This window comes from Bos grunniens, chromosome 19 (assembly GCF_055505025.1).
Source record: "Bos grunniens cultivar Pamir isolate PY7600 chromosome 19, Bosgru_T2T1.0, whole genome shotgun sequence".
Classification (NCBI taxonomy): Eukaryota; Metazoa; Chordata; class Mammalia; order Artiodactyla; family Bovidae; genus Bos; species Bos grunniens.
Window position 1 is genome coordinate 15076035 of NC_141183.1, and position 14176 is coordinate 15090210.

The following is a 14176-nucleotide window of genomic DNA, read 5'->3' on the forward strand; positions in this document are numbered from 1 at the left end:
TCTTCATCAAACATGACATTTGGTGACTTGCAGAGATTGTCATTGTGTGGTTGCTAAGTCATATCTGACTCTTTTGTGACCCTGTGGACTGTAGCCCACCAGGCTCCTCTGTCCATGGGATTCTCCAGACAAGAATAGGGGGGAGGGTTGCCATTCCCTTCTCCAGGGGAGCTTCCCGACCCAGGGTTCAAACCCAAGTCTCCTGCTCTGGCAGGTGGGTTCTTTACTGCTGAGCCACCAGGGAAGCCCCTTGTAGAGATTACCCTGAAAGCAAGCTTATGACATCCTCCCCCTAGTTCTGATAAAATTTGGAATTTCACTGTGGATTTTAAGAGCTTCTGAGCAGAGATCTATTTTAAAACGCTCTTGTCATGAAAGCTGAACCTTGAGGAAACTTTTAGACTTGCTGCCCTACAACTTGGACCTGACAACTTTCATGGGAGTTTAGGGCACAGATTACCCAAGTTCCTTCCCTCTGGAGGAAGGAAATGAGCCGCCGTTGGGGAGAAGGAGTCCCTATTGGTTCACTTGAGTGCATGGACCATATTGAGGAGACTTAAGTTTTGAGTTAAGGTGTGGGAGTGGTGAATGACCTTGTTTCTACCAATAATTTTTATTTTTAAAAAAAGGGTATTAGACCCTTAAGCATTTTCTTGAGGAAATGGCAGCTTTTTGCATGCAGACTAACCAAGTTAGCTTCACTGTCAATTGGGATTAAAATCTCCATGTTCTCTTAAACTCATTCCATTTCTTCACTTCATTTTTCTGATTGGGACTAAGTCCTGTTGATGTTTTTTTTCCCTCCTGTTTGGTTCTGACCACCCCTCCTTTCCCCACCCCACCCCCAAACTGTCTCAGACCGTCTTACTGGGGTTATGGCGTTGCCTTCCTCACTACCCGTTGGTTTTTTCTTTATTTGTTTTCTTCTTGCTGTTGCTTTTTTGGCTGCACCGTGTGACATATGAAATCTTAGTTCCCCAATCAGGGATCGAAGCCTCTCACCTCTGCATTGGAAATACAGAGCCCTGACCACTGGGCCACCAGGGACATCCCCCTCTCTACCCTCCCTTTGTGCTTCCTCCTCCTCTCTCACATCCCCTTTTGTCCCCTGGTGCCTGCCTGTCTTCACCTGCCTTCAGAGTCTTGTACCACGTTTCTCTTCTTCTCAAACGCCTCCAGCTGCTTCCTCCTAGTGCCCACCGCACCACATCCCAAGGTTTCACCCCTTTCTTCTCCACAGTCTCCCTGCCTACCGTCCACCCTTTCCCGTTTTCTCTTAGAAGGAAGGAGGCTCTCAAAGACTGGGTATACAGGGAGGCTTACAGGGAGCATAGAGCAGCTGGGACTTCATCTGTGGCCTTTCAGTCCTTAAATCTCTTTCAGGAGGGCCAACCCAGGACATTTCTGGTCACTGCTAGAGGTGCACTGAGAAGGGTCTGGTTTGCAGAGTTTCTAGCCAACAAGACATCTTACTTGCACCTGGAGAGGTCTTCCAGTCAGAGAGGAGGCTGGTTTGTGTCTTTTCATATTTATGTATTTATTTGGCTGCATCAGGCCTTAGTTGCAGCATGGGGGATCTCTCTTGCATCAAATGTGGGATTTCTGCTGCTGCTGTTGTTATAGTACACAGACTCTAGTTGCAGCACGCAGGCCCTCTAGTTGTGGCTCGAGGGCTTAGTTGCCTTGCAGCATGTGGGTTCTTAGTTCCTTGACAGGGATCAAGCCCACGTCTGTGGCATTGCAAGGCGGACTCTTAACCAATGGGCCACCAGGGAGGTCCTGAGGCTGTTTTTTGTCTTTGATATTTATTCGGCTGCATCTGTGCCTAGTTGCCGCATGCAGGGTCTCAGTTAGGTCACATGGGATCCTTCCTTTCGGCGCCTGGACTCTACCTGTGGCTCTCGGGCTCCAGAGCGTGTGGGCTCGTAGTTGCTCTGAGGTGTGTGGGAACCTTAGTCGCGACCTGGAACTGAACCCAAGTCCCCTGCATTGCAAGGCAGATTCTTAACCACCGGACCACCAGGGAAGCTCTGGGGCTGGTTTTAAATGCAGGCTGCGTCGGGGCAGCGGGGAGGTGGTGCTTTGGAGAGAGGATGAGAAGGAGCAGGGCAGTAAAGCCCGCACCCACCTACATTCCACCGGAGAAGCAATGTGTTCCAGAAATATTGGTGCTCATCTAGGGATGGGGAAGGATCCCATAGGGCTCCTGAGCTCCAGTCCGATGGGCAGCCTGTTCTTGCAGCCTCTGTAATCAAAGCGATCTGATTTCTTCCCACGTGAGAGTGAGTTGGCCCAGAGTCACCTGCAGAGAGAGGCCATCTGCCCCAAACTCTGGTCTGAAGCAGTTAACTCAAATGGTGACTGACTTCACCGGAGAGATTTTTCTCTGTTGAGAGAAGCCTGAAATGGTGCTGACAGGGTCCTTCATGCTCCTCCCCTGGGCTTCTCTTCTCTCCTCCAGCCCTGGGACATTATAGGATCAGGCTGTCAAAGTTCATGCTACAGCTGAGGGTGGGCAGGAAGAACAGGTTTTTCTTTGCAGACCCTCCCCGCCACATCCTACCCTACCCCCTCACGCTTCCACTCCCCTCCCAGAAAGGTATTCCTTAAATAGCTCTTTTTTTTTTTAGCTTCTCTTCTTAAATTTTTTTTTTCATTTTAGAAAAACTTCAACATACGCAAAAGTAAAGAGAATAGTATGAAAGCCTCAGATATCCAGCTTCAGTGACGACTCAAACATGACAGTCTGCTCCCCCATCTCCATCATTTGGAAGCAAATGCCATATCATTTTTTTCCCGTAAATTTAAATAATTTAAGTGTGAGTGAACAAACAGAGCTACACCTGGGCAGCTCTTTTTTGCTTTTATCATGTAGGTTTCTGTGTGGAAAAGCCCTTCTCATTGAGATAAACTTATCTGACTGCATTCCATGTGCAATATTGGATATCTTAAATTATCGACTTCCTTACATTCTACAGAGAGCTTTACCTGCTGAGTAGGAGGGGAGCGAAGACCCGGGCAGCAGTTACACGGGAGTGCACGTTGTGATTATTCACTGAACTGTCATAAGCCCCAGGCACTTTCCCATGTGTATTTCTCAAGAAACAAAATAGATGGTCCCTGCCCTACAGAGTTCTTAAAATTCAATCCAGCCCCCAGATCTTTGAGAACCAGAGAGGCCGCATGCAATTAAGTACCTGTCGCCTGAGAAATGTGCTAAGCGCCAAGTGCAGTGGGCGCTCAGTTTCTGATTTCCTGGAGAAAGGGGCATTTGCAGGCCGGGCAGAGGTAGACAGAGCTGGGGCCAGTGATGGTGACCTCAGAGACAGACAGGAAGGCACCGGCTGGGTTCTGGAAAGGGTTGCGATGGAGAAGAATTAGGCCCAGGTTTTGCAGAGCCTTGAATGCTGAAGGCCTATGGTTCCCCCATGTGCTGAGGGGCCCTAGGCACACAGTCAGCTCTCAGGGCATGGTAGCTAAAGTTTTAGGCTTTAAGAGAAACACAGCAGTCCCCACATGTGTTGAGCCCTAGTAGCTTCGGCGTTAGATTGCACTGCTTTCCTTTCAAGGAAGTGTCTGCCCAGCTGAGTTGGGGGCCTTTGCTGTGATGCATTTCAATTGCCACTGGAGGGAATTCCAGTGTTAGGGCTCCGAGATCTCACTCCCAAGACCATGGGTTCAGTCCCTGATCTGGGAACTAAATCCCACAAGCTGTGTGGTGTAGCCAAATAACACAACCAAAAAGACTCAAATGGACACGTTTAGGAAAGGTGCAAAGGAGAGTTTGGCATGCTTACAGGCAGAGGAAGGAGTTATCCGGAAGGACTTGAAGACCCCTGGGAGACAGAATACTGGGGGTTCTAGATGTGTGAGTGTGAAGTATCTGTGAAGGTGAAAGTGTGTCCTTTTATAGAAATATGCAGGGTAGCGTGGGGTTGGCAAACCTGGAGGACGAGGGGTAGGAAGTTTCTGAGTTCCCCTGTGCCACAGAGAGGGGAGTCCTGTGCAGAGAGGAAGGGGCCTGGAGGCAAGGCATGAAAGTCTGAAACACCAGCTGTGAGGAACAGAACAGGAAGTAGATAAACATATCTCCTATGACTCGGGGCCCAGCTGGCCAGGGTTACATTCTGCTATCTCCACAAGTGATTATGGTGTTTTCTTCAGCAGTGCTCAGAAGACTGAGGAGGAGGAGAGGGGATTGCCCAGTGGATTCTGGGTGGAGGGTTGATGGATTATAGAATGGTCAGCGATGGATATACAGGCAGGGCAAGAGTAGAAGTAGGAAGGAAACTAATATTTGTTGATAATATATATTTGTAAATATATTGAACACCTCTCATGTGCCAGGCACTATTTTTTGGGGGGGGGGGGCTGTGCTGGGTGTTTGTTGCGGCTCATGGGCTCTTCATTGTGGCTTTTGGGCTTAGCTGCTCCATGGCACATGGGATCTTAGTTCCCCAATGCAGGAATCAAACCTGTGTTCCCCATGTTGGAAGGCAAATTCTCAACCACTGTACCAGTGGTTAAGAAGTACCCAGGGAAGTACTTGGAAAGGACCCAGGATGTCGGGGGTATGTTGTTGTTCAGTCGCTAAGTCGTGTCCCACTCTTTGCAGCCACATGGACTGCAGTGCGCCAGGCTTCCCTGTCCTTCACCATCTCCTGGAGTTTGCTCAAACTCATGTCCATTGAGTCATAAGTGATGCCATCCAAACATCTCATCCTCTGTCATCCCCTTCTCCTCTTGCCCCCAACCTTTCCCAGCATCAGAGTCTTTTCCAATGAGTCAGCTCTTTGCATCAGGTGGCCAAAGTATTGGAGCTTCAGCATCAGTCCTTCCAGTGAGTATTCAGGGATGATTTCCTTTAGGATTGACTGGTCAGATCTCCTTGCTGTCCAAGGGGCTCTCAAGAGTCTTCTCCAGAGCAGCCTTCGGGAGTGCGGCTGTGCGCCTGCGCTACGCCGAGTTCGGGAGTGCGGCTGTGCGCTTGCGCGGCACCGAGTACCAGCGGGCAGTTTGAATTTCGCTCCCGGAAAAAAAAAAAAAAAAAAGAGTCTTCTCCAGCACCACAGTTTGAAAGCATCAATTCTTCAGTGCTCAACCTTCCTTATGGTCCAGCTCTCACATCTGTACGTGACTACTGGAAAAACCATAGCTTTGACTATGTGGACCTTTGTTGGAAAACTGCAGAAGATAAATCCCAGCCCCCACGGATCTTATAGTGACCAGAGTCAGACATTTAAAAAGTAAAATACATAGCAATTCAGAGGTAGTCAGTGTCATGGAGAAAAATCAAGCAGGGAAAAGAGTAGGGGATCCTGGGGGCGGGTAGGAAGTGGTCATGGAAGGCCTCTCTGAGATGGTGACATTTGATCCAAGACCTTGGCACAGGGAACAGTATACGAAAAGGCCCCAAGGCAGGTTTAGACTTGGCAGTAGTCCAGGAGTAGCCTGTATTCCAACATGGCTGTAACAGAGTAAGGAAGAAATCATGGGGGACTGCCAGGGTGGGTGTGGGAGGGTGGGGTTGCATGGATTCACAGATATTCACTGGGGGAACATTGGCCTCTACTGGGCAACAAAATACCCATCAGTGGATTGTGAGTGGCAGAGAGGCGTTATCTGATTTATGTCTTCGAAGCATCACTCTTCTATGTCAAGGCACTGACTTACAATCTTAAGATATATTTAACCTTATTTAATCAACATAAATTTGCCCCTCGAGTTTGGTGTTATTATCTCTATCTCTTTATTTTTTTCTTTACTGACAAGGAAACTGAGGCTCAGAGAGGCTAAGTAACTTTGCTGAGGTCACTCGGCTGGTGAGTGGCAGAGCTTGGATTTAATCCTATTTTTTCTGATCCCAAAGGGCACACAGACTAGGAGAAAAGGGAGCTCTTGAAAGACAAGGGGTTCCAGTGATACTGAAAAGATGCTGGAAGTAGGAAAAAGAGTGATGAAATAGACCAGAGAGTCTGACATCCGATGGCAGGTTCTGCAGGGGAAATGAGTGTCAGCAGTGTGGTCTGAGGACTGCCTGTCTCCTAGGAGAACAGGGTAGCCAAGCCAGTTCGGAGAGAATGATGGAGGGTGTGATTTGGGCAAGTGGTGGTTAAGGTGCTGGCAGGAGATGATGGAAATGTCCAGTGGGTCCAGAAAGAAGAGTTTGAGAGATGGGGACCTAGAATTTCCTCGTTGTGATTATGGTTGAAACTACAGAGATGAGTGTGCTCTCTCAGAGAACTGAGATGAGAGCCAGGAAAAGTTCTTCCCTGTTGGAGTAAGAAGAGGGAGGGAGAGGGGAGAGGAGTAGACGGGAGAGAGATGAGTGAAAAATCTGGTAGTATTGCAGGGCCAGGAAGTGGAGAGACTGGGGGAGGGGAGGGTCGAACCCCGCGGCGGGGGCAGCAGCAGGCATGTGGGATTGCCCGAAGGGTGGTGAAGCAGCTGGAAGAGTAGAGCTGTAGGTGCTGATGGACAGAGACCTCGAGGCCCAGGGCTCAAGAAGGGAGCAGAGTCCAGTGTGCAGTCAGGGCCCAGTGCAGAGGAGAAGGTAGGAGGTTCGGGAGAGGATGGTGAAAAAGGTATTCTTGGAAAGATGAAAACTCACTTCTTTGGGAAATAAACATGTTTACGTCTATCTTGGGTCATTTCTGCCTCGGGTTGAAAAGGAGGATTCCATCAGCACAGCACAGGAGCCATGCATGTCACCGCACCTCGCCAGGTTTCTTCCGGAGTAAATCAGGCCTGAAATGGACCCGCCAGGGGAGCCGAGTCCAGTGGCCTCTCCCAGGGGAGAAGTGGGCAGATCTGTTTCTGTCTTGATCTTGGAGACCAAACACTGATTTCAGCTTTTTTTTTTTTCCCTCTTCTGATATCTTTACCTTTCCCTTGAATAACACCCATTTTTACACTGGTTAAGTAACTTTTTTTTTCCCTGCCCTTTCTGAAAGTAAAACAGCTTGGTGAGATGGCTTTCATCCTTATCGGTTTCCATATAGATAGAGAGGCTTGTTTTGTAGCAGCGTTTGTTTATAGCCTTAGGGTTAGGCCACTGTTTACTTTCACATGAAGGTGACTTTTTTTTTTTAAGAGCAAAAATCTTGCCTAAGTCCAGTTCTCGTTATTAAATCCAAAACAACTCCTTTTCATGTTGGGCTTCCATGGCACATTTTCAGCTGATGCTTTTTCCTTTTATTTTGCTGGCTTTTCAAATATTTTTATCCTTTAACCTTTTCTAATATGGAAAATTTCAAGCAGAGATAAAGAGAACAGTAAAATGACAGGCCAGTGTTGTCAATTCTATCTTTAAACATTTATCAACAGGCTGCCATTTTTTGGTCTTATGTTTCCTTCCCTTGTGTTTTTTTTTTTTATTATTACTAATTTATTTATTTTGGCCACATCATGTGGCTTGTGTGATCTTAGTTCCCTGACCAGGGATCGAACCCGTGCCCCCTTGCACTGGGGATGCAGAGTCTTAACCACTGGAGCACCGGGGAAGTGGTTCAGGATGGAGGGGACACATGTATACCTATGGCTGATTCATATTAATGTATGGCAAAAACCATCACAATATTGTAATTATCCTCCAATTTCCTGTAGTAGTTGAAAGGAAACCTTAGATTCAAATGATTCTTTAAGAAGAAAAATATGCAGAACAAGGTCATTGTTCCACATCTGCTTGCTGTGACATGCGTGCAGCTCTGCAGATGTTTATTCCAGGGGCCCTATTTTATGAGTGAATGAGAAGGAGCCCCTCTTGGAGGTCATGTCCCCTTAAGCCTAGGAGAAAACGTGGCTCCTCAACCCTGCTGTAGGTGTCCACCCACCCTTCCCTGGCTCCTGCCAGTGGCCTGTGTCTTAACTGGAACCTCTCTGGTGTGGGACACACTTTGGGACCCGAGGCCTCTGTGTCAGATAAGCTGAATAAGCTCTAGAGGATCAGGAAAACCCACAGTGGAGGAGGAGACCCCGAGAGTGAGTAAACACTGACCAGCACAGATAAGCTCAGGAACAGGCACTGAAACCCCCTCAGTGTCCACGTCTTGTTTTGGGTGAACAGCTAGGATTTGGTAGTGTCCTCTTCATCTCTGTTGATCTGTGGCACCTTTAAGTGGCCGGAGCGAATCGAAAGGACGCCTTTCTCCTGCTGTGTTTTCTTGGAAACGTGCCTTCTCGCTCTCCCTGGCGCACTCAGCTTCTGGGCTGCATTGGAGGCGCTGGGTTATAATTGCTGCTTGTCTGTTTCAGGAGGGCGAGGGCTAGGCACCCTCATTTCCTGTGTCTTGCATCAGTCTGTTTGTCAGAGTGTACCGAGAGGGGATTAATGGGGACGATCACCATGTGCTCGCCAACCGAAAGTTCCTCCTGTTTCCTGAAGTGCTCTTGGTTTTAATGAATTGTTTGTTTGCTGCCCACAGACCACATGTGGTGTGTGCGCCTCCGTTGTTGTGAACACCGGTCTGCCTTCATGTGGGAGCTGGGCCTGCAAAGCAAAGTCAACACATGATAAGGCTTGAAAGGGTTTCCTTCATCTGAGAATCCCAGCTGACCTGGGGAATTAGACAGCTGTCTGTCACCATAAGCAGAGCCTGTATCCAGAGTCACATCACAGCATTTGCTGTCCTCGACCCTAGCTTTGAAGTTTTGTGGGCAGCATGGCTTATAGCCTGTGGGGTCCCAGTGGCTGGAAACACCTCATCGCTGTGTAGTCTCTCGCCTGGGATTTCAGGTCTGTTACAGCACTGCTGGGTCAGTGGCCTCCATCCACCCCGTGGACTCTGGATTGTCCTTGTGATCTGTGCCCAGGAGAAATTCTGTCACTCAGATGACAGCAAATATTGGGTTGGCCAGACAGTTCGTTCGGGTTTTTCTGTACCATCAAGTGGACAAATCTGAACAATCTTTTCAGCCAACTCAATATTAAAACGACCTGAAGGAAAAACTGTGTTTCCTATTTCAAAGGTAATGCCTATTTTTGTAGAAATTTGGGGAAATGTGGAAAAGGTGGGGAAGTCATTTATATTTTCAACAAAGGTAACTTACCACTTTTTTGACCTTTCCATCTCATTTTTTTTTTAACACACATAGGTTGTTTTTTTTTCTCAGCTGCATTAATACTCTAGGTACAATGTTATTTTTTTCTCCTGAACATATATAGTTATAAAACTTTATAAGCCCTTTTAGAAGCTTTAAGAATCTCCCTGCAATTCAGGAGACCTGGGTTCGATTGCTGGATTGGGAAGATCCCCTAGAGAAGGGAATGGCTACCCTCTCCAGTGTTCTTGTCTGGAGAATTCTACGGACCGGGGAGCCTGGCGGGCTACAGTCCATGGGGTTGCAAAGAGTTGGAAATGACTGAGCGACTTTAGAAGTCTTAATTTTCAGCCAAGTGGACATTCCATAATTTAACCACATCTCTGAACAGTTAGGTCATCTGTGATGCTACTGTGAAGATCTTTGTACAGAAAGCATTTTATATACTTTGTGTTGTTTTTAAACCTGACTTTATAGACATGGAATTAATGGATCAAAGGGGATCCAGAAGAATGAACACTCAAAGGCTCTAAAGTCATCATATTTCTACCCCAAAGGGATGTATCCATTTACCAGCCAGTCAAATTCTCATCAACAGCAAAACTGCTTCTTAAGCCACAGTTTTGCTTTCCCAATGGAAATATCTAGCACCACGCCAGGTATCTGACCCAGAGATGGTTTGGGTTTAGAAGGCCTTAATGTGTCGATAGTGACACTGGGACCCACTGTCCACCGTGGGCTGTCACTATGCTTCCTGATATGCCCAGCCTCCAAGTCACAGGCATGTTTCCTGAGGGCAGTTCCATCCTGCCCTCAGCCCCCTCTCCAGTCTCAGCAACGGACCTAAGAGCTTGCACGAGTGATGTGTGTGTGCGTACGTGTGTGCATGCGTTCGTGCGTGTGTGTGTACTTCGTCATTAAGTCGTGTCCAACTCTTGTGTTAACCCCATGGACTGTAGCTCACCAGGCTCCTCTGCCCATGGGATTATCCCAGCAATAATACTCAAGTGGGTTGCCATGCTCTCCTCCAGGGGATCTTCCCTACCCAGGGCTTGAACCTGCATCTCCTGTATTGCAGGTGGATTCTTTTCTGCGGAGCCACCAGGGAAGCGCTCCTGACCCCCCCGCCCCGCCCCACCCAGCCCTGCTCCCAAGAGCCTACATTTGTGTTTTTGTGTGAGTTTTCTAAAGTGCTTCCCCTACGTTTCCTCGTGTAGATAAATTTATTGGTCCATCTTGTGAGCTGGTCCTAGGAACTCTAGAAATCTTGGCATTTTAGAATCTGTCTGACAATGCCTTTGTTGTTCTTTCGCACAGATCCGGTCCTGCAGGTTCCGACACACGTGGAGGAGTAAGTGCTGTGACTTGCTGCTCACTTCCCTTGGGTTCACTCTCTGTTTTACTCTGTTTATGAAGCAAGTTGTGGGAGCACATGTATACGTCAGTATCAAGTAGAATAAGAACAAATGACTCATGGGTACTTTGAAAGAAGCCTGTGTTGGGAAAAGGGTGGTCAGTTCCTTGATGGGCGAGGTGGGGAGGCAGGGGTGTTCAAAAGGCTTCTTTGAGATGTAATTTAAGGTGAGTTTTGAGCTTAAGCTTCCAAAGTCCTCAAAAGGGCCCAGGTGTCTTTGGATCTCTGCCCCATTCACTGTGCAAAACTGTGGAGAGGAGACAAGAAAATGGCTTGTTATTAGAGTGTGTGTGTTGGAGTAAAAGTTTGGTTGGCATCTCTAAGAGCCTCAAATGATGCTCTAAACTGGGGACAGAAAAGATTCAGCCAGGGGTTTCTTCGTGACTAGTCGTCATTCAGTTAGCAGGTTGGCAGGTTAGCGTCACAAAAGAACACCTTGAACCTGCTTCCTGAGAAGCAGCTGATGAGAACCTGACCCAACCCCTTGGCAGCTTCTTTCTCATGTCAAGCTTTCAGTGTCTGCTTTTATTGCCTCCTAAAAATAAATGTTTGTGGAACACCAAAGACACATTTGTTCTCCCTGTTTAGGTGCCATGCCACGCTATTAGACATTAATTGTTGAGGTCCTGTATGCAGCTGACTTGGAAACTGAAAAGCAGGCTTGCTGGGTCCTTCCCCCTGTTGTACCTTTAGCCAGCGTGCTTTGACCAAATGATGATTTGCTCTTCTGTGGTTTTGGACTAGTTTTCCACTGCAGGTTGCTTTTTTTTTTTCCCCACGCCAAGTATAGTATAGACCAGGGGTCCCCAGCCTCTGAGATCTAATGCCTGATGATCTGAGGTGGAGCTGATGTACTAATAATAGAAATAAAGTGCATGATAAATGGAATGCACTTGAATCATCCTGAACCACATCCTCCCCGCTACCCACCGCCCCACCGTCCATGGAAAAATTGTCACCTGCAGAACTGGTCCATTGGAGATTACCAGAAGGATATTTTATTATCTGTGGCTAAGATGAAAAAGAAGTGGATGGAATTATTTTATATACACACACACACGCACACACACACACACACCCCTCCCTACCAATCATGGTTTTGCCTGGCTTTGGTATTTTATTCTGTGCCCTGGGCTGTAATCTGTCGCTAATACTTACTGCTTAATCTGCAGGCCTGCCTTCCTCCCAGATCCCAACGATGGCAGCCTGTACACGCTTGGGGGCAAGAACAACGAAGGCCTGACGGTGAGTGTATTTAGCTTCTTGGTGCTCCGGAGGTTCTAGACCCCTGTCTTCAACCACAGCTGTATATCAGGATCTCCTGAGAACTTACAAAAGATTCTGGGATTCTGAATCAGGGGGTCCAGACTGGGGCCTGGGCAGAGGTGTCTTTTCACAGCTCCCTCGATGAGCTTTTAAACGTACAGCCCAGAGTTCAAAAACACTGATCTGTCCTAGTAGTTTCTCAGGGCTCAGCCAGCACACTGGAAGGATGTGGTCTTCCTTCAGGAATAGGGCTCACTTTATCTAGTGATTATTATTTTCATTAAAAAAAATATATTTTGGCCACCTGGCACGCAAGATCTTAGTTCTCCGACCAGGGATCGAACCCATGCCCCCCGCAGTGGTCTCACCGTCTTAATCTCTGGACCACCGGGGAAGTCCCTAACTTTAGTGATTCTTAATTTGGGGGAGGGGTGTAGTTTGCAACACTGTACACTCTCCCAGTAGACATCCCCTTGGTGGGGGTGGGGGGGGTTATATTCCATTGCTACCTCCATTTGAGAATAGACCTTAAGGTTCACAACCTTAGCTGCACATTGTAATAACCTGGCGATCTCTAAAAAATACTGTCTAGGTCCCAACCCCAAAGTCCCCATTTGATTGACCTAGGTCATCAGGATTTTTTAAAAAAGCTCCCGAGAAAGAGAATGGGCCCACACATATGGTCATCTCCACAGCAGAGGTGTGGAAACTCTGCCCAGAGAGGTGAAGGAATGTGCCCAAGGCCAAAGCACCAGGCGGAGGAGGTGCTCCATGAACCCCCACCTTCCAGAGGCTGCTCTTGCCACCACCCGCAAACCGCTTGGTGTGGTTTAGCAGCTCCAAGAACGTGGTTTCCAGCCTGGGCCTCGAATCAGGAGGCCAAGGTGGCCACACTCAGCCAGACCCTGCAGACTGGAAAATACTCCAGACTGAAAACCTTGCAACAACATTCTAATCCTCAGAAACATCTGGAAGAAGCCCAGTCAGGACAGCCTCTCCGGGGCATATTTTTTCTGCTAAGGTTTAGTTTAAACATTGGGATGACAGGAAAATCTGCATTATTGGTTCCTAAAAATTCTGTTGACTCTGCTTTCTTGGCAAGAAAGGTGACAGTTGTCATGAGGCAGGTACCCACAGGATGGTTTCAAGAACACAGAATGTTCCAAAAATAAAGTGTTCTGAAACAAACTCGAACCCAAAGAGCTTGTCAGATGTCAGCTGTCAACTCTGAAGGATCGGTTTTTATGATGAAATGCAGTTGAAACACGCGGACTGCTCTGAGTTTCTTTTCCCAGCACCTAGCATAACTTCCTTTTAATACCAAAAAGCCCAATCTTCTTCTGTTTTTCAGTAGGAGAATTCGTTGCTAGAGAAAACACCAAAACTTCTCTTCCTTCCCCAGACTCTCCTGTGTTGCCCACAGAGGGACGGCTGCTCCTCTCTCTCGAGGCTCCCCTTCAGGGTAGTCTCCTGGTTGACTCCTGCTCTGAGGAGTGTTTTCTACTCCCGTCTAAGCAGCTCTGGGATAATTTTCCAAGACAGGGCAACTCTCCCTCCTCCCCCCCACCCCCCAAGCCTTAGGATTTCAAAGATTGTGTCATTCTCTCCATATTTGTGTGTCTTTTCAGAAAAGGTCAAAGAGCCCCAGAATGGCTCTGGACTAGAGACTTCCAGGGGGCGTGTCACATAAAAGAACCAGTGTGTCCAGCACCCAGGACCTGGAAGCCAAGGGCTTGCCCACAGTGTGCAGGGAGCCTAGGGTGCCCCCTTCTCCTTGCTTTCCAGTTAGGAAAACCCCCACGTACCATCTCTTTTTAGCAGAATTGGGTAACAGAAACAGACTGCAGTGAAATTGTAATCATTGCACAAGACCTTGTTAACTTTTTTTTTTGCTTTCTTTTTTTCTCTTTGGTTTGTTTTAAAGAAACTTCCCTTTACGATCCCTGAGTTGGTGCAGGCATCTCCGTGCCGAAGTTCAGATGGCATTCTCTACATGGGTAAGAGTTCCTGACGCTGATCCCTTTTGGAAGCGAATGCCACAATCTGGGAAGGTGGCGGGTCTGAGAGAGAGGAGATGTGTCTACTGTCACTACCCACCCTTCTGGGGAAGGCCTTTCTTGTCTCGATCGTGCTGGTTCAGGCCAGGATTAGCTGACCAATTACGAAAGGGTTCCCCCTGCCACCACACTTGGGAGCAGACCTAACACCATTAATATGGTTACTCATTTAACAAGCTTTTAGCTGCTGTGTTGACCTACCCCTGCGATTTACAGATTGCAACATACCCAGAAGCAACTGGATGAAATTTAAAGTGAATTACAATAGTCTGAGCCAAGAAAGGGAAGCCAGGCTTGCCTATTAATTATAGGGCTTTCTTAGTATTTCCTGCTATCAGAATATTGGATAAAAACAGCACTTAACAGCTTGCTTAGATAAGCCCCCTTCATACCTACAGGG

At 47.7% G+C, this 14176-nt stretch overlaps 1 protein-coding gene across 3 annotated transcripts in view; it reads left to right on the forward strand.

Annotated features, from left to right (window-relative positions):
• Nucleotides 1–14176, forward strand: part of ERN1 (endoplasmic reticulum to nucleus signaling 1) — an 82679-nt gene that overhangs the window by 36243 nt on the left and 32260 nt on the right. Inside the window, exons 3-5 of one of the 3 annotated variants that reach the window (XM_086356939.1) lie at nucleotides 10357–10390; nucleotides 11626–11698; nucleotides 13644–13716. In XM_086356939.1, coding sequence (XP_086213065.1) covers nucleotides 10357–10390; nucleotides 11626–11698; nucleotides 13644–13716 — 180 coding nt within the window. Of the gene's footprint in view, nucleotides 1–10356; nucleotides 10391–10453; nucleotides 11211–11625; nucleotides 11699–13643; nucleotides 13717–14176 lie in introns of those variants that run through there. The other 2 variants (XM_086356942.1, XM_086356940.1) reach the window with 2 other exon arrangements.